Source organism: Budorcas taxicolor, chromosome 18, assembly GCF_023091745.1.
Source record: "Budorcas taxicolor isolate Tak-1 chromosome 18, Takin1.1, whole genome shotgun sequence".
NCBI lineage: Eukaryota > Metazoa > Chordata > Mammalia > Artiodactyla > Bovidae > Budorcas > Budorcas taxicolor.
This window is the reverse complement of record NC_068927.1, coordinates 52,730,555-52,753,076: the sequence shown is the minus strand read 5'-3', so window position 1 is coordinate 52,753,076 and position 22,522 is coordinate 52,730,555. Positions and strand designations below refer to the sequence as shown.

Sequence of the window (22,522 nt, the reverse complement as noted above, 5' to 3'; positions counted from 1 at the left end):
GAGGCAGAGAACCGGCTCTGAGCCCTGAGGGTATTTGGGAATCTGGGTCCAGCGTCCGGGTCCCTCCTGGATTCCTGGAGACCCTGACAGGCTGCCCTGAACTCTAGATGGACCAGAACTCAGGCTACCATTCCCACAGTTGGAGGGAGGAAGGCCCACAGGGCAAGTGACTGGGCCTGTGACCCATTGTGGACCACCCAAGATCTGAATAAAGAGCACTTCCCCCTTGTGGCTCAGCTGGTAAATAAAGAGCACTTCCCCCTCGCATTGGATTGCAGGTGGATTCTTTACCAGCTGAGCCACAAGGGGAAAGTGCTCTTTATTCAGATCTTGGGTGGTCCCAAGGTTCCATCCCATGGTTGGGAAGATCCCTTGGAGAACAGAAAGGCTACAGACTCCAGTATTCTGGCCTGGAGAATTCCATGGACTATACAGTCCATAGGGTCCCAAAGAGTCGGACACAACTCAGCGACTTTCACTTTCAATTTCCCCTTGCTTTGCAAAATATACTGCACTTGGGTCTTGTCCAGCCAGTAATTCACCTGAATCTCTGCTCCATTCTCTCCTGGGTCCCACAGGGAAAGTATTAACTCTTAAGTTACCTAACCTCCCCATCTATTCCCTGGGGGAAAGCACAGGGAAGAATGTGAGGATGGTGGGGGTGGGGACCATACTAACAGGAAAGGAGGGTCACAAGACCCCTGCCCAGCCACATGGGCAATCGGCTGTCCTCACGCTGCCCTGGAGTCATGGACACCTCTCAGTGTTTGATTGCTTGTAACTGAGTCTCTGGAGCACAGAATATGGGATCCTTTGAGAGCCTCTAGCACATGAGTCAGGAAGGAAGAACAAGTCATGGGTGAGACAAATATGGGTGAGGCCCCTTTGCAGCCTCTTGGCATCCTAAACCCTCTGGTCCTCCTCACCAGGCCCTGCTGGCCCCAACTGGTGGCTACCTCAAATGAATTTTTGGTGTTCAGTAGCTAAGTCATGTCCGACTCCTTGGGACCGCATGGACTGCAGCACGCCAGGCTTCCCTGTCCCTCAATATCTCCCAGAGTTTGCTCCAAATCATGTCCACTGAGTCAGTGATGGGACAGGAACATTTGTCTGTCCCCAGATCCAAGATCCAGAATGCCTACTCTCTCCATGGGTTTCTGTTGTGTGTCTAAGGGCCTAAGCACTGAGAAAATCGTTCCCTCTTGGGGGACCCAGAGGAGCAATCAGAGTCACCAAAGTAAGAGGGACCCAGAAGCCATGCTCTGAGCAAGGCCCTCCCAGAAATTCCCCGTGCCCTCTGTCCACTTGCTGCTGGTTTCCACTTTGCTCTCCAATGTGAATTGTGAGTCTCCCCCCACCACACACACACACACACACACACGTAAGCCTCAGGGCAGAGTTGCAGGCTACACCTAAAACTCAACCTGGCTACCACAGCAAAGGGCCCACCTGTCCCCTCCTCAAAGTGTCCCGAGGGCCTTCCCCCCCGGATCTCACCTGCAGCCCCCACCACACACCTGGGATAGCAGTCTCAGTCTCTCCCTGAGGCCCCTGCGGTAGGTGCTGTTCTCACAAAGGTCCGCTGGGATGGGTGCCACACTCACACACATGTAGCAGGCGTGTGCGCAGGGCACAGAGCCCACGGAAGACAGGCGTGCTCAGCCAGTGGCCAGTGTCGTGTGTGCTGAGATGAGATGCGAGGCAGGAGAGACCGCCTGCAAAGCTTCCGGTCATGACTGAGGTCCACATTACTCCTTATCCCCCTGCCCACAGCCTCGGATGAGACAAGGTGACACCTCTTGTAGTTCCTAATTGTGCTGTAACAAATCAACATAAATTCAGTGGCACAAATCTACCCAAATCAAAGTGTCAAATATGACCCTGTTCTTTCTGGATTCTACAGACAGTTCATTTCTTTGCCTTTCCACGCTGTGAGAGGCTGCCTGCTTTCCTGGGTTCGTGGCCCCTTCCATCTTCAAAGCCAGCAGTGGAGCAGCTTGAAGCTCCCCAAGCTCTGCTTCCATCCTCCCATCTCCTCTGGCTCTGCCTCTCCTGCCTTCCTCTTTCATTTGTAAGGAACATTGTGATTGTATTGGGCTCAGCCAAATACATTCCCCACCATAATCTCCCAGTCACCCCCACCGTATCTCCCATATACCCCCAAATAATCTCCCAGTCACACAATCAGAATTTCATCTGTAGTTTTCCTTAGTCACGGGGCATATTCTTGGGCTTTTAGCATGAGGCTGTGCACCCCCCTCAGGAGTCTTTGCTCTGCTACCACTCCTCTCAAGGCCGGGGTCATCATCTTCCCTCACTGCAGTCTGCTCTGGGCATCTTGGACTTTGTCATCCTGATGTGGGGTCAAGTCCAGCCATGACGTCCACAGCACCATCACTGGCCCTGAGCCCTGGAGACAGAGGCCAGTCCACACTCCCTGCAGCTCTCTCCACCTGTTCTTTTCTGTGAAGTGAAAGTTGTTCAGTCATGTCCAACTCTTTGCGACCCCATGGACTGTAACGCACCAGGCACGTCTGTCCGTGGGATTTTCCAGGCAAGAATACTGCAGTGGGTAACCATTCCCTTCTTCAGAGGTCCATCAAACCCGCGTCTTCTGCTTTGCAAGCAGATTCTTTACTGTCTGAGCCACCGGGGAAGCCTCTTCTTTTCTAGCAATGCTCGATTTTTCAGAATGAAAAGAAAGCAGATGTGACTCAAAGACCACAACTCCTAAGTCAGTAGGTGGCCTGTGCTCATCAGCACCATGGACAGTATCTCTGCTGTGCTCAGCCCCAGGGTTCAGCAAGAAGGGGCACCTGGATATCCTGCCCATTTCTATTCTATGAGAACAGTGAACACAGTAGAATGTGTTCAGGGATAACCCAGTTTGCTCTAGTTTATCAATCATGAGCACTTTCTTCTCTCTCTGTATTTGTTATAGCTACACCCATGACAACTTCCAGGTGAATGATTCCTACACATGGAGAGTGTCATCAAGGATGCTGGGAACTAACCATCCTCGCAGAGTATCTCCCTGCCTCTGAGAGTCAGATAACTGTCTTGTCTTCAACTTAGAGGGAACGTTTCATGATTAAGTCCTGACCTCCAATGCCTGACCTAGGAGACAGCGGTTACCTAGCCTGGAGGGGTCCTGAGCACATCCTGCTGCTGCTGCTGCTGCTGCTAAGTTGCTTCAGTTGTGTCCAACTCTGTGCTACCCCATAGACGGCAGCCCACCAGGCTCCCCCGTCCCTGGGATTCTCCAGGCAAAAACACTGGAGTGGGTTGCCATTTCCTTCTCCAGTGCATGAAAGTGAAAAATGAAAGTGAAGTCACTCAGTCATATTCAACTCTTGGCGATCCCTGGACTGCAGCCTACCAGGCTCCTCCGTCCATGGGATTTTCCAGGCAAGAGTACTGGAGTGGGGTGCCATTGCCTTCTCTGAGCACATCCTGTTGTTCCTCAAAACCCAGATGCGGCCCCTTCCCCACGGAGCAAGACTGAGCAGAACACCTGGGCTACCCTCGCAGCTCCTCCTGTCTGAGCCCCAAGCCTGGTGTCAGAGCCTTTGCCATCTCTCCATGCTTCCAACAGAGCAAAGATCCTGCTGAAGGACAAGTGGGGCCTGAAGACCAGTCTCCAGGGTAGAAGCCATCACCTGAGGGTGCCTCCATCTGCCTGTGAACCCCATGGAAGAGAAGGAACTAGGGCTCCCACAGTCACTCCCAACTTCCTCTTCCCCACTAAGGTCCCATTGACAGGGGTAACTCTGACAACTCAAACCCAGCCTTATACTTCCCAGGTGCTCAGGTCTAATCCATCCAGCATCCTTAATGGTCATTCAAAACACTCAAGTACCCAGTATAATGGTCACCTGGGTACCAGGGGCCTCCCCTGTCTTTCATGGGGACAGATTTCCTCTCACATCCCACAACTGAGCGGTCACCTAGGTCCTCTGTGCCTCTCTGTGCTCGCCCTCTCTCTGCCCTGGCTCAGCCCCATTTTCTCTCCCAGACGCAGATAGAGCTCCAGTCAAGAGGAGACGAGGATCTGTCCCCCCATGTGTCTTTCACACTCTGACTGTGTGAACCCACTCAGCCCCATCCAACACCTCCCTTCACCAGGGCCTTGGCTCTGGGTCCCTGGGCACCAGGACCCCCTTCATTCAGCCTCAGAAGACTGACACCCAGTGTGGCTGTGACACCTGTCCCAGAGGCATGGTTCTCAAGAGTCACCAGGAGACACCTGCAGCTGCACACAGCTGAGCCGTAGGTGTGTAGGGGCGCCTTCATCCCTCCCCTCTCTCCCTGGGGTCAGTGGGCATAACTGACCACCTCACAATGCTAACCACTTCGCCCAGATCCATTCTGATCCTCTACCAGTTAAAGCAGACACTAAGTGGGCTGCATCACCCATGTGCCAACCCAGACCTCATATCTACACTGGGGGCAGACATGCATGTAACACCTCTGCTCATCCATCGAGCCTCCAAGTTCAGTCTCAAGTTCAAAGCTTCAGCCAGGATAACCTCCTTCCTGTTCTTGCTCGTGTAGGCAAGTGCCAACCATTGTGTTGCCAGGGGCCCCCTCCCTCCCCTTCCCTATCTGCCCAAACCTACCTTAAAGTCCGTCTGACTGTCCAAATCTATTAGCCATCTGCTTCCCAGGGATGCCTTCCATGACCCCAGTCCAGCTGAGACCCCATTACAGACTCTGGATGCACAAGACCTTCCCCTTCATGGTCCTTCCCTCCATTATAATTAGCTCATTAATTCCAGGACTTTCTCTGAGTGTCTGCCTCCCCATCACAAGTCAAGTGTGTTCGCCCAGGACCAAAGTCTATCCTATTCTCTGGAGTCCAGAATGCAACCCAGGCCTGACATGTCACACATGCTCAATAAATACTCTTTAAATAGATAAGGGAATGTACATAACAGATGCAGACCCCCCCCACCCCACACCCAGTGTGACACCGAGGGGTAAGAGAATATTCCTTGTGGACACAGGGACCCTGGCATCAGAGCGGGAGGAGACCTGTAAGTGCCCACGGCTGCTCCAGGGCGGGACGTTATTCCTCCTGGAGTCAGCAGGGAGGACAGGGGCCTCTTAACTGTGATGAGTCAGAGCTCTGCTCATTCCCAGATAGTCACACCCACTCCCGTCTCTACTTGGGAAAGTCTTGTAGTCTCCCTGGAGGGTCAAAGCCAGCAGTCTGAGTCCTTCCCCTTCTCACGGAGACCTGACCTGGCTCAGACTCCCAATCCTCCATCCCAAGGGAGTCCCCTGGGGACGGGGGAGCCCCAGCATGAACTCACGGGAATCTGGGTGCAGCTTCTTATCCCAAGGCCCCTGATCTGTGGGGACACCTGGGTCTGGTCCCTGGAAACATCTCAGCCTCCCCAGGCATCTGGGGACAGTTGGGGAACTTCTGGAGCAGGGTGGAAGAGGGGAGCCCAGCTTCTGCAGTTGCTCCATCTCAGAGGGGCTGGGGTCCCATGGGGGTCTCTCCTCCCGACAGAGGAGCCTGTGTGACGGAGTCTCCAGGTGGAGCTGCCCCAGGTCTTGGCACCATGGGGAGGCCAAGAACAGACCACTGATGGGGACACAGATGACTTGAGGGCAGCTGCAGTGCTGTGAGAGGGGCAAGAACAGGGCCTTCTGGGGTCTAGCCCACAGGCTGCCACCCTCTCCCCAGAGCCCCAGAGACTCCCCCGCAGCCCTTCCTTTGAAGTCTCAGTGACTGAGAGCTCCTCCTGAGCACATGCCCACCTGGATGGACGGTTCTCCTAACACAGGGTAATGCCCATCCACTCCCTGGGTTCAACCAGCGCTGGGATGGAGTCAGGAAGCCTGGGGACTCACAGTGACCTGGACCCCGGATAATAGCCCCTCAATCTGGAGGTCAGCGCCCGCCTCTGCCCAGGGCACAGAGCCATCTCACATCCTTTGGCCTTGGCACCCCTGTGTAGCCCCTTACATTGTCCCCAGCTCTGCTCATGACCTCCAGGGGGCACCATTGGGCCACCCAGACAACACACAGCAAATTAACAGGTGAACTTTGTTTTGCCTAAGGAGGTGGGGAAGGAGCCTCATTTCCATCCCTCCCTCTAAACAGCGGTCTCCAACCTTAAGGGCACCAGGAGCGGTTTCATGGAAGACAAATGCGAAGTGGTGGAGATGGTTTGGGGATAATTCAAGTGCGTTACAATTATTGTGCACTTATGTCTGTTATTATTCCATCAGCTCCACCTCAGATCATCAGGCGTTAGACCCCAGGGGACCCCTCCTCTAACAGACTCTCAGGGCCCCTCCTATATGCCCACACTATCCTACCCAGCCTTCTAGGGGCCTATGGGCACCCATGCCAGCTCCCATCCCTGCCTGGAACCGCCCCTGGGGAAGATCACAGTGACCACAGAAAAGTCAGCCAGGGTGACAGAGGAGCCTGTATAATGGTAAAGAGGACCTGGACAGTTTCTGAACCAAGGCTCAAGCAACAGACACGGAGAGGGAGAGTCTCCTGGAACTTGACCCGAGGACCAGGGAGCCCAGAGTCAGCCCACCCCTCAGCACCAGGTCCCTCTCTTCCCAGGACACACAGGAAGCCTTTTCCTACTCACCTGAGAACTGCAGCTCCTCCTGACACTCAGTTCTGGGTCTCTGTCCCTGAAAACAGACCCCAGGCTGGTGACACTTGAAAGTGGAGGTCAGGTCCCCTACCATCATCACTCATGTGACCGCTTTCTCTCCTCCAGAGTCAGTGTGTCCTTCCTGCAGGGAGTAAACGCAATCTTCTCACATTTGAGAACAACAGGAAGACCCTGGGCATCCAGCTGGGTTTCTGTGTCACAGGAACAATTACCACCAAAATTTGGAAACCCCTGGATCTGTGATTGTGCTGAGAGACCCCAGACCAAATACAGCAGAGGCCAACACTGGGGTGGGTGGGGTGGCTTAACCGCTCTTCTGGGGTCTCAGCCAGGCTGGGAAAGCGTGTCACCTGGCGGCTGCTAAAACAGCATTTCTAAGGTGTCACCAGGGGGTTCCCAGTCTTCATGAAGCTCCATAGGAGTTCCCACGAACTGGGAAGATGACATCCCTGTGACAAGAGTTCCTGATGCACCCCCCGCCTCCAGGCTCCTCCTCTGGAGGGAAAAGTCAGAGGGGATGAGGGAGGGCTGTCGGGGAGGCTGAGGGTGCATCTGATCAGAGCAGTGTGGACCCCAGACCCGGACACCCAAAGGTTGTGCTTTTCCAGACAAGGGTGTGTGTGCGCATGTGTGTGTGTGTATAGATGTGTGTATATCTAGGTGTCTGTGTGTGGCTGAGATGTAGGTATGTGTGAGTAGGGGTGTGTCAGGGGGTGTTGTGTGTAGGTGTGTGTAGTGGTGTGTGTGTGTGTGTGTGTGTGTGAGTGTGTGTAGGTGGAGAATCACTGCTCTAGAAGGCAGAGGACTCAGCAGAGTTCAGGGAATAGAAATACAAACAGAGGGGGAAGGGGGAGGGGGGCCACTAGGGAGGAAAGGAGGAGAGGGGAGGCAGGGGGCGGGGCCTGGGCAGAGACCCCGCCCCCGGGCCACGTGACCCAGCGAAGTGCTCCTGCCCCGGGGCAGACTCAGCACACAGAGGGAAGGACAGCAGAGCTCTCACAAGGACTGCAGGGCTTGTGAGCGTTTCTGGACCAGAAGTTCTCCTCACAGAGAGAGGGACACAGCAGACAGCAGGCACCATGGAGCCCCCGTCAGGCCCTGCAAGCAGGCGGCATGTCCCCTGGAGCAGGCTCCTGCTGGCAGGTGAGAGGGGACAGTTTTCAGGGAGGAGGCGGAGACTGGAGAACGAGAGACTGGCTGGTCCCTGGGGGAGACGGGGCTCTGAGAGGGGACGGGGGCTTCTGTTCAGACCTGAGGGCAGAGGGGAGCGGACCGGGGAGGGAGGGGCTCAGACACAGGAGACTCTGCATGAGCTAGAGCTGGCGAGGGGCGGGAGGACTCAACTGCTGTAGGTTTTACGACTTATTCTTCACTGAGCTGATGGTTGATAACTGATGACAATAATAACAATTTATTGTGTCACTCCAGAAAAAGACATAACCAGCACAGTAAACACTGTCCTTACCCGGCACCCTTAGAAACTGACAAATAAAACCAGGCTGTGGAATTCCTGGGAACTCTCCTTCCTTCATCCCCAGGTACTAATGTCTGGAGCCTGGTCCAGGCCCTGGGTTTCAAGCAGGATCAGACAAGCCCCTGCCCTCACGGAGCCCGCGCTCTGTGGGGAGGAAGACACACAAGCAGAGAGATGGAGAGTGTGCTGGCGGGTGCTCCAGGCGTCACGCAGGAACCCGAGCGGGGAAGGGTCAGCAGTGAGCACGGAGGGTCTTTACAGCAGCTGGTCGTTGTGGGGGGCATCTCCCAAGAGGCCCTGAGTGTGAGCAGGCCTGTGAGGGCCTCGAGGGGGTGAGCCAGGGACAGCTGGGGAAGCAGAGGAAAAAACAAGCCCAGAGGGGCTGAAGTGACGGGGGTCATGCTGCTGACCTTGAACCACACACACATACATGCACACACACCCATACTAAGGCTGAGGGATGAAGAGACCAGCTCAGGACCCAGAGCACCATTTTCCCATCCCCCACGCAGGTCACAATAGTAACTGATTTCTCTCTCTTCCCTCCTAGTCTCACTCTTAACTTTCTGGACCCCGCCCACCACTGCCCAGCTCACTGTTGAAACGGTACCCCCTCTTGCTGCAGAAGGGTCAGATGTTCTTCTACTTGCCCGCAACGTGGAAAAGAATCCTCTAGGCTATGCCTGGTACAGAGGAGAAAGGGTAGACAACGCCCAGCTAATTGCATCATATAGGGTAGATAATAATGCAACTACCAATGGGCCTGTGTACAGCGGACGGGAGACACTTTACCCCAACGGAACCCTGCTGATCCAGAACGTCACCCAGAGAGACACAGGATCCTACACCCTGCTCGTTACAAAGGAGGATTTACTGACAGAAAGACAGGCTGGACACCTCCACGTGCACCGTGAGTGCTACCTGTCTGACCTCGGGGTGTTGGGGGGGTGAAATCTATTCTGGCAGCCCCGGAAGTTGCCCCCATCCCCCTCTGCATTATTTCCCTTGTTGAGGTTTGAACATTCAGTGCAGGACACATGCTGTGGAGACAAACTCCAAAGGGTCAGAAATGCTCCCAGGAAGCCAGGCCCTGCAGACACTGTGTCGAGAGAAGGACGGGCTGATGGAGGGACTCAGCAGAGGGACAGCACTCTCAGTCCAGCCCCTTGGCCCCTCCCCATGACCAGGACCCTGAGGAAGACCCTGCAGGACTCAGGGAAGACCCTGGCCTGAGGGCCCCAGGGATCCTCACAGAGAAGCTCAGCCCCAGGAAGCCCTTCCCAGACCCTGTCCCAGGGCTTCTGCCTCCAGTGACACTGGGAAGCCTGTGCCAAATCCCGAGGCTCCAACCTGGTCACCAGCCAGGGCTCAGCCCCGAGAGCCACATCCGTGCAGGGGCACAGCCTGGTCCTACTCCTGAGACTCGGCATGGGGAGCACACAGGTACAAGGTCCCCAGGAATCAACCAAATGCCCAGGGGGACTTGGAGACGCCAGAGAAATCTCAGCACCCCCAGAGAGGAACAGAGGAAGGAAGACTCTCCTGGCAGCTCCTCGACCCCAGGGTGCCACCCAGGGAGCTCTCTCCCGAGGCTGGTTGATGAAAACCAGGAGAGACGCCAGGTGGTCTCTGAATCCGACCCGGGTCTGTCCACCACTAAACACTGCTGCACAATTGACCCCCGAGGAAGACTGTGCTTCTCCCAGACATAGAGCAGGTGGCCTCACACTCTCTGAGCTCAGATCCCCATGCATTCATCTTGCCATACACAAGCATATCTTATTCTTCAAAGACTCTGTCTGGCTGAGAGGCGAAGGATGCCAGTTTTGTTGAAAGATGCTGTTAGAGGAGCTAAAGGTATAAAGAAAGTGAGAGTGTTAGTCGTTCAGTCGTGTCCTACTCTTTCCTACCCCATGGACTGTATGTAGCCCACCAGGCTCCTCTGTCCATGGAATTCTCCAGGCAAGAATGCTGACTGGGTAGCAGTTCCTATCTCCAGGGGATCTTCCTGACCCAGGGATTGAACCGAGGTCTCCTGCACTGGCAGGCAGATTCTTTACTGTCTGAGCCACCAGGGAAACTCAGGGGTGTGTACTCTCTGTTATTTCCACTGTGGTGCTACCCACACCCGTCATCACCAGCAACAACTCCAACCCCAGGGAGCACGAGGACACTGTGGTGTTAACATGTGGATCTGAGACCCAGAACACCTCCTACATGTGGTGGATCAACAGTCAGAGCCTCCCCAAGGGCACCAGGCTGGAACTGTCCAAGGACAAGAGGACTCTCACAGTAGTCACCGTGACAAGGACTGAAACAGGACCCTATGTGTGTGAAGCCCGGAACCCAGCGAGCGTCAGCCTCAGTGACCCACTCACCCTGGATGCCCTCTGTTTTTGTGTGGTCCAAGCTGACTTGCTGAATCTACAGTGCCTGAGGCCGGGCCATACCCATCCCTCTCAGGTCCGAGTACATGGGCCATCACCCCTGGACACCCAGACTGGCCATGACTTCCGGTCCCAAGCAAGTCCAGGCAGGTCCACCTTGAATGAAGCCAGGGAGGGGATGGGCTGCTCTGTGTTGGTGGCTGAGGATCACCGGAATATGATGGGAGAAACAAAGTAATGTCAGACTCACAGTGAATGAGCATAAAGGACCCAGGGGCCCCAGTACAGACAAAGAACTTCCCTTCCCTCTGATTGCACCATGTGTGGCTTTCTGCTCTTTGCTCCAAATGGTCCGGAACCCCACCACTTCCTCCTACACTCCTCTGACCATTGAGGGGAACTTCAAGCTCTCCTGATACACAGCCTCTCACCCAGCCACACAGCGCTCCCGGCTTGTCAGTGTGAGGCCCCGGCAATGCGCCCAGGCTCTCTATCCCCAATCACAACATGTACTCTCAGGTCCTACATTCCCTGACTGGCCTGGATAGCACCACAGTCAAAAAACCAAGGTTTTCAGGGCTGATAGCACAGAGCTGTCCAGTACTAGAGTGTTGTCCCAGCGACCAGGCAAGGGTTCCCCTGGCGTGATCTGGGGGTCAGAGGAGATGTGCGATCGTCTCTTTCCCGTTGTCACCTGAACAAAGACCCAGGGCCTTCCTCCCAGTGACCTTTACAGAGGTCACTGGGCCCCGAGACTGCGGAGGGAGCAAGGCCCAGGCCTCCAACCCACTCTCAGCAGTCACCCCTCTCTCTCTCCACAGCCCCGGTGGCACAGCCCTCCCTCCAAGCCAGCAACACCACAGTCACAGAACACGAGGGCCCCGTGGTCCTGACCTGCCTCGCAGATGAGACTGGGGTCTCCATACGCTGGTTCTTCAAAGGCCAGAGTCTCCTCCTCGCAGAGAGGATGACACTGTCCTCAGACAACAGCACCCTCACCATAGACCCCATCAGCAGAGAGGACGCCGGGGATTATCAGTGTGAGGCCTCCAACAGGGGCAGCTCCAGCAGAAGCGAGCCCCTCAGGCTGCGTGTGACCTGTGAGTGGCCATCATCGCCTCCTGTCTTAGTCGTTCAGTGGTGTCTGACTCTTTGTGACACCACAGACTTGAGCTCCCTAGGCTACTCTGTCCATGGGATTTCCCAGGCAAGAGCCCTGGAGTGGGTGCCATTCGCTACTCCAGGGGATCATCCTGACCCAAGGATGGAACCTGAGTCTACTGCACTGCAGGCGCTCTTCCCGTATAGGCCACCAGGGAAGCCCATTTTAACCTGGTAAACCTTCCTTTATTAATTCCACCAACAATTAGCCTATCATCTCATTTCCTTCACTTCAAGCAATTGGAACGTGTGCTGTCTCTCCCCTCCTCACCCCCTGATTTCTCCTGGCCCTCTGCTGTGAAGCCTCGTTGCCAAGACCGCTGGAAGCAGCGCTAAAATCAGTCGCTGGGACTTCCTGGGCAGCCCAGCAGTGAAGACTCCACCTTCCACTGCAGAGGTTGCCGTGACCTCCTCCAGGGGACCTTCCCCACCCGGGACTGGGTCCCTGTGTCCTATGTCTCCTGATTGGCAGGTTGGATCGTTACCACTAGTGCCTGCTGGGAAGCCCCGGTGAGTCACAAAGGCTAACCCTCCTCTTCCTTAAGTGCACCGTGGGGTGTGGTATGCACTCTATAGAGCTGTGTGAATACGCACCCCAGCAAGGTGGGACCACAGCAGACGCATTCAAGCAGGAGGTGTCAGTGTGCTAGCTGGCACTGCTCTGACTGCGGGCTTGCCAGCACACTCGACTCCACGTCCCTCCCCGTCTTTCTTAGTTGCGCTGTCGTCTCTACAGTGGAAGTGACGCCATTTCTCCCCAGGATGGGCGGTGGTCGTGTGTGGTGAGAGATGGGGGCCTTGAGGACTGTAATTTGTGCAACATAAACGCCTACGACTGTGTGTTGTCTGTTGATTAGGTCTCTGGTTTGCAGTGCTCTCACGGCCTCTAGTTTCTCACTGAAATTCCCTCTGACTGCCGCATCCGTCACTGAAAGCGGGGTGTTGTCGTGTCGCTGTTGTGACCGAGCTGTTTCTCCCCTCGACTGTCCATTTTGATTCACAGATCTGGTGCTATGTTGTTAGGTGCATGATGCTTATAATTGTTCAATTTCCTTGGTGAATGAAACTTTTCTCGATATGTAAGGTCTTACTTTGTCTCTTATAGGCTTTTTTTATTTAGAGATTATTGTATCAGACACTCATACAGCCACCACAATTCTCTTTTTATTACTATTTGCATAGAATATCTTTTTCCAACCTTACTTCAACCTTCTATGTCTTTGTATCTAAAGTGAGTCCCTTGAAGAGAGTATAGAGATGGGTCATAATTTTAATCCATTCTGTGATTCTCTGCCTTTAATTTCAAGGTTGAGGCTATGAGTCATATACTTCCTGATAGGAAAGAGCTTCTGCCATCTCGCTACTTGGTATTTGTCCTATGAATTCCTCTATTTCTTCCTCTTTGGTAGTTAAGTGATTTCCTTTCTTAGGTGTTGTTTTTATTCTGTCTTTCCCTTTCCACCTATATTTCAGTTCTTTTCTTAGGGGCTAACTTGAAGATGACAATTAATATCTTAAACATGTATCTATCTGGTTGAAATATCAACTAGATTCTATCATGTATAAAACAGACGAGGTGCTCCTATACATCTCCATCCCCCCGATTTCATACACGTATTGTCATACATTTCAGTCATCCTTATACAGTGTGTGTCCATTATATAGATTTATAAATATTGTTCCATGAAATACCTTTCAAATGAGAAAGAAAAGCAAGCGATTGCAAGAAAGACAAAAATATTGGCTTAAATGAGATAGCTACCTTGGATCACTCTTAGCACTGTTCTTTTTTCTTTAATTAATTTTTTTATTGAAGGATAATTGCTTTACAGAATTTTGTTGTTCTCTGTCAAACCTCTACATCAATCAGCCATAGGTGTAAATTTACCCCTCCCTTTGGAACCTCTCTCCCCATCCCCTCTAGGTTGATACACAGCCGCTGTTTGAGTTTCCTGAGCCATATAGCAAATTCTCATTTGCTATCTGTTTTGCATACGGTAATGTAAGTTTCCATGTTACTCTTTCCATGCATCTCACTCTCTCTTCCCTCTCCCCGTGTCCATAAGTCGTATTTGTGTCTGTTTCTCCATTGCTGCCCTGTAAGTAAATTCTTCAGGACCATGTTTCTAGATTCCGTATATATGCGTTAGAATGCGGTATTTATCTTTCTTTTTCTGGCTTACTTCACTCCGTATAATAGGTTCTAGGTTCATCCACCTCATTAGTACTGACGCAAAGGCATTCCTATTTGTGGCTGAGTATATTCCATTGTGTCTGTGCACCACAATTTCTTTATCCATTCATCAGTCGATGGACATCTAGGTCGCTTCCATGTTCCAGCTCTTGTAAATAGTGCTGCAATGAACAATGGGTTACAGGTGTCTTTTTCAATTTTGGTTTCCTCGGGGTATGTGCCCAGCAGTGGGATTGCTGGGTCATATGTTGGTTTTATTCCTAGTTTTTTAAGGAGTCTCCATTCTATCTTCCATAGTGGCTGTATCAATGTACATTCCCACCAACAGTACAAGAGCATTTCCTTTTCTCCACACTCTCTCCAAGAGTTATTGTTTGTCGACTTTTTGATGATGGCCATTCTGACTGGTGTGAAGTGATATCTCATTGTAGTTTTGATTTGGATTTCTCTAAGAATGAGCCATGTTGAGCTTCTTTTCATGTGTTTGTTAGCCATCTCTATGCAACCTAGATAGCATATTCAAAAGCAGGGACATTACTCTGCCGACTAAGGTCCGTCAAGTCAAGGCTATGGTTTTTCCAGTGGTCATGTATGGATGTGAGAGTTGGACTGTGAAGCAGGCTGAGTGCCGAAGAATTGATGCTTTTGAACTGTGGTGTTGGAGAAGACTCTTGAGAGTCCCTTGGACTGCAAGGAGATCCAACCAGTCCATTCTGAAGGAGATCAGCCCTGGGATTTCTTTGGAAGGAATGATGCTAAAGCTGAAACTCCAGTACTTTGGCCACCTCATGCGAAGAGTTGACTCATTGGAAAAGACTCTGATGCTGGGAGGGATTGGGGGCAGGAGGAGAAGGGGACGACCAAGGATGAGATGGCTGGATGGCATCACGGACTCTGAGTGAACTCCGGGAGATGGTGATGGACAGGGAGGCCTGGCGTGCTGCAATTCATGGGGTCTCAGAGAGTCAGACACGACCAAGCGACTGGACTGACTGACTGATGTCTTCTTGGAGAAGTGTCTGTTTAGGTCTTTTTCCCACTTTTTGATTGGATTGGCTTTTTCGTGGTGTTGAGTTGTATGAGCTGCTTGCATATTTTGGAACTTAACCCTCTGTCAGTTATTTAATTTGCTATTATTTTCTCCCATTCTGAGAGTTGTATTCTCACCTTGCTTATGGTTTCCTTTGCTGTGCAAAAGCTTTTAAGTTTAATCAGGTCCCACTTGTTTGCTTTTGTTTTTATTTCCATGACTCTAGGAGGTGGGTCATAGAGGATCTTGCTTTGGTTTATGTCATTGAGTATGCCTATGATTTCCTCTAAGAGTTTTATAGTTTCTGGTTTTATATTAAGGTCTTTATCCATTTTGAGTATGTCTTTATGTGTGGTGTTGGGAATTGTTCTAAGCTCATTCTTTTACCTGTAGCTGTCCAGTTTTCCCAGCACCATTTATTGAAGAGGCTATCTTTGCCCCATTCTATATTCTTGCCTTCTTTGTCAAAAAAAAGGATACCATGGCTGCCTGGGTTTATTTGGGGGCTTTCTGTCTTGTTTCATTGGCCTATGTTTCTTTCTATGTATGGTACTGGCACAAACAAAAACAAAATTACATTTTTTTGTGTGCCAGTACCATGCTGTCTTGATGACTGTAGCTTTGTAGTATAATCTGAAGTCAGGAAGGTTGATTCCTCCTGCTCCATTCTTCTTTCTCAAGACTGCTTTGGCTATTTGGGGTCTTTTTTGTTTCCATATGAATTGTGAAATTTTTTTGTTCTAGTTCTGTGGAAAATGTCATTGGTAGTTTGATAGGGATCACATGGAATCTGTAGATTGCATTTGGTAGTATCATCATTTTCACAGTATTGATTCTTCCTACCCAGGATCATGGAGTATCTCTCCATCTGTTTCTGTCGTCTTTGATTTCTTTCATTAGTGTCTTATACTTTTCTGGGTACAGTTCTTTTGTCTCCTGAGGTAAGTTTATTCCTACATATTTAATACTTTTTGTTGTGATGATGAATGGGATTGATTCCCTAATTTCTCTTTCTGATTTTTCAATGTTAGTTTATAGAAATGCAAGTGGTTTCTGTGTATTGATTTTTTATTTGCAACTTTGCTAAATTCACTGATTAACTCTAGTAATTTTCTGCTAGTGTCTTTAGGGTTTGCTATGTACATTATCCTGTCATCTGCAAACAGTGAGAGCTTTACTTCTTCTTTTCCCACCTGTATTGTCTGTTTTAACCTCTCCTTTTTCATTTCTAATTTTGTTGATTTGATTCTTCTCTCTTTTTTTCTTGATGAGTCTGGCTAAAGATTTGTCAATTTTGTTTATTTTCTCAAAGAATGACCTTTTAGTTTTATTCCTCTTTACTATTGTTTCTTTCATTTCTTTTTCATTTATTTCTGCTCAGATCTTGATGATTTATTTCCTTCTACTAATTTTTGGGGTTTTTTGTTCTTCTTTTTCCAGTTGTTTTAGGTGTAAAGTCAGGTAGTCTATTCAATCTTTTTCTTGTTTCTTGAGGTAGGATTGTATTCCTATGAACTTCCCTCTGAGAACTGCTTTTGGATTATAAGAGACTATTATGAAAACTATATGGCAATAAAATGGATAGCCTGGAAAATAGAAATCACAAACAACCTCGTTACAAGCACTGAAATTGAAGCTGTGATCAAAAATCTCCCAAAAAAGAAAAGTAGGAGCAAATGGCTTCACAGGAGAATTCTGTCAAACATTTAGAGAAGAGCTAATGCCTATCCTTCTAAAACTCTTTCAAAAAAATTGCAGAGGAAGGAAGATACCAAACTCATTCTATGAGGCCACCATAACTCTGATATCAAAACCAGACAAAGACAACACTAAAAAAGAACACTATGGGCCAATATCACTGATGGGCAGAGACGCAGAAATCCTCAACAAAATTTTAGCAAACAGAGTTCAGCAACACATCAAGAAGTTCGTAAACCATGATCAAGTTGGGTTTATTCCAGTGATGCAAGGATTCTTCAATATACGCAAATCAATCAATGTGATATATCATATTAACTAATTGAAAGATAAAAATCACGTGATCATCTCAATAGATGCAGAAGAAACCTTTGACAAAATTCAGCACCCATATATGATGACAACTCTTCAGAAAATGGGCATAGAAGGAACCTACCTCAACATAGTAAAGGCCATATATGAGAAGCCTACAGCAAACATTATTGTCAATGGTGAAAAACTGAAAGCATTCCCCCTAAGATCAGAACCAAGACAAGGGTGTCCACTTCCACCACTATTATTCAGCATCGATCTGGAAGTCCTAGCTACAGCAATCAGAGAAAAGAAAGAAATAAAAGGAATACAGATGGGAAAGGAAGTAAAGCTCTCACTGGAATGTATTTTTCCATCCTCTCGCTTTCAGTCTACCTGTGTCTTCAGGTCTGAAGTGGGTTTCTGGTGGACTGCGTATATATTGGTCTTGTGTTTGTATCCATTCAGCCAGTGTGTCTTTTGGCTAGAGCTGCCACCGATCAGCTGTTTCGCTGTCCGCGTCCGTGTTCTGCGTGGATCTGTATATTCTTTTCCGCTGGTCAGGTCCTCCTCTTCACTCTCAGCTGGTGTTCTGCATGCACTTCTGTCTCTGAAGGTGTGTTCCTGATGCATCTATGGAGAGACGTACTCCACGTCCCCCACCTTGTTCTTCTCCTGACCACTGTTCTTTATACATTCCTGTGGCTTTGAGTTACTGTCCAGTGTTTGAACAGTCATCTTAAAGGATCCTCTTTACGTTTCATATGAGGCACGTCTCCAAGGAATGAACTCCTTTGACTATTGTTTATCCACGGAAGTCTTAATTTGAGCTTCATTGAAGAAGACTTTTTCTGTACATTGCTTTCCTGGTTGAAATCTTCCATGTAGGACTTAATTCAGTCATCCCAATATCTTCTGGCCCCCTGGTCTCTGATGTGAAATTTGCTTTCACCTTGTTGAAGATCCATTGTACATGATAAGCCGCTTCTCTCTTGCAGCTTTAATCACTTCCTCTTTCCCTCAGTATTTCAGCAGTTTGACTAAATTGTGTCACAACATCTGTATCTTGAAAGATCCTTTTGAGGAGTCCTAAACCACCCTTGATATGTAATCTCTCATCTAGCTTGGAAAGTTTTAAGCCTTTAATTTTAAACATTTTTTTTTAACTGCTTTCCTCTCTCTCTTCCACTTCAGAAACAACCATTCTGCATATGTTTGTCCACTTGATGGAGTTCTGCATAATACCTTGCCTGGAGTCACTAGTCCTCATTTTTTTTCCCTTTCTAATCCCCAGTCTGAATAATTTCTTTTGTTTTTTTTTTCTACACGTTCATGGATTCTTTCTTCTACCTGCTCAAATGTGCTGAGGAATCACCCTTCCAAGTTATTGTTTTCACTTCTTATACTTCGGCTCCAAATTTTCTTCAACCCTGTTTAAATAATTCAACAACGAGGAAGAAAACATCTTTCTTGAGAAGCAGGTTCTCCTTAGACCTGCCCAATATGGAGACAGCCATCCCCTCACATTGAGGACTCCAGTGCTTTAGACATGGACCTTGATTATATAGCTAGCTGAGTCAATCTCTCACAAGCACATTAGGAGTAGAAAACCAGAACAGAGAGGAGGCTAGTTTTGGACCCTGAGAAGGAAGGCTCATCCCACGGAGCTCTCAGATGGGATCAGCCAAGGAACTGGACTTGTCCTCAAGTTTGATGTCCCCTCTTCCCTCTCTAGGGGCTTCACAGGTGGAGCTAGTGGTAAACAACCAAAGAACCTGCCTACCAGTGCCTATCCCTGAGACTAAGAGATGCAGGTTCGATCCCTGGATCGGGAAGATCCCCTGGAGGAGGAAATGGCAACCCACTCCAGTATTCTTACCTGGAGAATTCCATGGACAGAGGCATCCGTCCAAGAGATCTGAACCACAGGCAAAGGTCATGCTGTTCGGTAGTCAGTCCCTACCTCTGAGAAAGCCCATGAGCATTCCAGTCCAGGTGCAAACAGATCAGGTGACATGGGGACACACATCCAGTGGTCAGTGAATTGATGAGCAGAGTTTATGGCTCACTGAGAATGGGATGCTGCCCCACACAATCAACAGTGTCAGGACAGAGGATGCAGGATCCCACCAGTGTAGAGTCTCCCCACCGTCAGAGTCTGCAGATGAGACCCCAGCTCCCCAGCTGAGCACTCTAAGTGACCCTCAACACCTCTACACCTTCCCTTGTGATTTCACAGGAAGTGGGTGTGTAATGAATGCAAATGATGAGGATGTGGTCTCCTTTCAGAGCCTGTAGAACAATGTGTCTATAATTAATTATGCAAAACTTAGCTCACCTTGTCGTAGTTTGGTTATTATTTGTGAGAGTTGTTTGACTGTGGGCAACACACTGGATCTTGTGCCTCAGTTTCCTCATCTTAAACCTGGAGAAGAACAGCTGGATGTTAGGGCTGTTCAGAGGCTGTTCACCAGGAGGTTGATGAGATTAAAATCCTTCTGCGGGTCCCTCCACAGAGGAAAACGAACAGGACATGGAACTGGCTACAGTGAGAGAATGGGGAGTTAGAGCAAACCCAGGGTTTCGAATCTGATAAAGAGGAAACCAATGCAACCACGTGCGGTGGGAGAGTCAGGAGGACACTGATAACAAAACAGACCACCACACAGGCCTCAGATCATTTCCTTCCTCCTAACCAGGCCGTCTCCCGGAAGACTCCTCTTGGTGTTCCCTCCAGTGAACTCGGACCTCATTTCCCCTCTCTCTTTCTCTTCTGCTTTCAGGGCAAGAAAACAGCCGAGCCCTCAGTGTGGGGGCCATTACTGGCATCGTGATTGGGGTCCTGCTTGTGCTGACGCCGCTGGCTGTCCTGGGGTGTTTCATTTTCCTTCACAGGTACAGTGGCATTCCCAGATGCTGCTCCTGCCCCAGGTTGACCCTAGTCCTAGGACACCCCATCCTCCAGTTTCCAGCCTGGATCTCCAGGACCTCCCCACTTCCCCACAGATATTCTCTCTCATCCTTCAGTTCCTGCCTCACCTGGTATTGACCTGTGGCAGCTTTCTTAACACCGTCCTCATTTATTTTGTTATATAGTCGCGAAGTTGTGTCCATCTCTTTTGCCACTCCATGGACTCCTCTGTCCATGGAATTTCCAGGCAGGAATACTGGGGTGGGTTGCCATTACCTTCCCCAGGGAATCTTCCTGACCCAGGGATCGAACCTGCGTCTCCTGCATTGGCAAGCGGATTCTTGACCTCTGGGCCACCAGGGAAGCCTCGTCTATCAGTTAACACAATTAAGACCCCTCATTGTCCCATTTCCCTATATGTAGGCTGGCAGGTAGTAAGTACTCAGAAAAAGATATCTCTTCCTGTATATTTAAATCCAGCTACTCTATGAGGGGCAGTCACGGGGCCAGGATCTGAGGGGCATCCTGACCAAGGTCACGCTTGGCCAGGGAGTGGAAGTCTGGACAGGCCAGGTGGGATCAAATGCCCCCAGCTGGCAGATGCGTTAACAACACCCCGATGCATGAGACAGAACATCGTGCCGGGTCAGCAGGTGGGGGAATGTCTTTGCACTTCAGGTCCAGGTGATGGAGACAGAGGACAAGGCCGCTGTCACATTTCAGCAGCTCCTGGGTGAGGGCAGGGAGCCACAGGAACGACACTGCCCTCAGTGAGACCCCACGGTCGCTGGCTTCCCTTTCCTCCCCAAGCACTGGCCCTGCTCTCTCCATAAGCATGGTGCATCCACACAGACAGAGCTCTGGATGGATGGATGCCTTTCGCAGAGCCCTGATCCCTTCGGTGGCCACTTCCTTCTGAACCCTATTAGCCTATGGTCCTGCCCCTCCGGACTCAGGGCAGATATGGCTTCTTAAGGACTTTCCTCAGCATCCTTGCTGGGCCCTCCCCTCTAAGAAGCCTTGGTGGAGAAAGGAGGAGTCCAGCCCCTGCTTGGATGTGGGGATCCTCCTGTTCCATGTTCTGACACCAAAGCCTTGACCTCTCTCTACACTCCTCACAAATATGCCTGTTTTTTTTTTTTTTTCTTCCCTAACCCTGGCTGCCTGCCCAACAGAGGAAACTGGCCCCCAGGGTCCACCTCAGGTGAGTGTCTGTTCAGCCCAGCACCGGGCGCCCAGGGCAGGCCCTGCCCTGTCTGTTCCTGCCTGCCTCCCCCCGGGTCTCTGGCCCTTTCTCTGGGGCTTCAGCACAGGGGACCACAACTGGCTAGACTGCTTGTCCTGTGAATTATAATCCTGGGAGGCTCCCTTGCCCTCACTGGGGCCTGAAATTGCCAGAGTGTCTCTCCCTTGGTGGGGCTCGTTCTCCCATAGTTCTCCGGAAGGTGGACTCTCAGCCTCTCCTGAGAGAATGGGCTAAGCTTCCTCACATGCTCGGTGATAACTCCTGTCTCCTCCCAGGACGTGGTCCCTCTGGCAGCTCTGTCTCCCAGGTGAGTACATCCCTTCCTTGCCTCTTCTCCCCAGCGTCCCCGCTTCACAGGCTCAGGGCAGGGGGACTGTCCAACACTGATGCACTGTGCAGACCCCTTTCACTCGAGGGTAGTTGAAAGTCGCTCAGTCGTGTCCAGCCTTTGTGACCCCATGGACTGTAGACTGCCAGGCTCCTCTGTCCATGGATTTCTCCAGGCAAGAATTCTGGAATGGGTTACCATTGCCTTCTCCAAGGGATCTCCATGACCCTGGGATCGAGCCGGGGTCTCCCGCATTGCAGGCAGATTCTTTGTCTTCTGAGCCACCAGGGAAGCTCGTAAGAGTAGTTAGGATATAGCAAGCCCCACCAAGCTGGGAGCTGATGCACTTCAGGGACGTGACCACCCACCACCTTATCCAGAGCCTGCCCTGGTCCCCTGACTTGACCTCAGGAGAACCTTGGAGTCGAGCCAGGAGGAGAGTGGGCACTGGATCATCAGCCAGGGGAGCCAGGCTAACCAGGGTGGGAAACAGAGCCAGACAGGATTTGGGGTGGGGCTGCAGGTTGGAGATGGCTGCTCGGGAGAAATGACTCTCCTTCCCTCTCCTCTGATGCCTGCTTCCTCCATGCCCAGGCCTCCCTACGTGATGCCAGGCCACCAGCTCCCATCTACCAGGTGAGTGTGGGGATCCAGGTTCTGGTCCCATAAGCCCAAGGGGCAGAGGAAATGCCCTCTGCACACCTGGCTGTGTTTGAAGGTCCAATAAATAGTAGAAAGATGGAAAGGGGATGAAGGGGAGGTGGGTCTGGACCAAAAACCTCTGACCCAAACAGACCCTGGGTGACCCGGGGCTGGGAAGTCCATGGGTAGTCATCTGAGAAGGTTACATGAGCTTGGAGGCGTCGGGTTTCTTTTGCAGGAATTACTACGCCCCGACACAGACATTTACTGTCATATCAGCCACAAAGCAGATGTGGGTCCTTAGTTCCTCCAGACACGTCTCCTTAAAGACTGTGGGAAAGAGCTTACCTGAGACCCAAGACCTGAGTGAGGTCAAGAGGAAGAGCCTGAGGCAGAGAACCAGCTCTGAGACCTGAGGCTATTCGGGAACCTGGGCCCAGGCTCAGGGTCCTCCTGGATTCCTGGAGACCCTGACAGGCTGCCCTGAACCCTGGGTGGACCAGAACTCAG

General features: G+C 50.9%; 1 protein-coding gene across 1 annotated transcript; it reads left to right on the top strand.

Annotated features, from left to right (window-relative positions):
* Nucleotides 1-7,729: 7,729 nt before the first annotated feature.
* On the top strand, nucleotides 7,730-22,316 carry LOC128063484 (carcinoembryonic antigen-related cell adhesion molecule 6-like). The gene is made up of 9 exons (XM_052656252.1): nucleotides 7,730-7,793; nucleotides 8,675-9,034; nucleotides 10,193-10,516; nucleotides 11,333-11,611; nucleotides 19,669-19,780; nucleotides 20,972-21,000; nucleotides 21,318-21,349; nucleotides 21,965-22,006; nucleotides 22,251-22,316. Exons 1-9 carry the CDS (start codon nucleotides 7,730-7,732, stop codon nucleotides 22,314-22,316), a joined length of 1,308 nt encoding a protein of 435 aa, XP_052512212.1.
* Nucleotides 22,317-22,522: the final 206 nt, after the last annotated feature.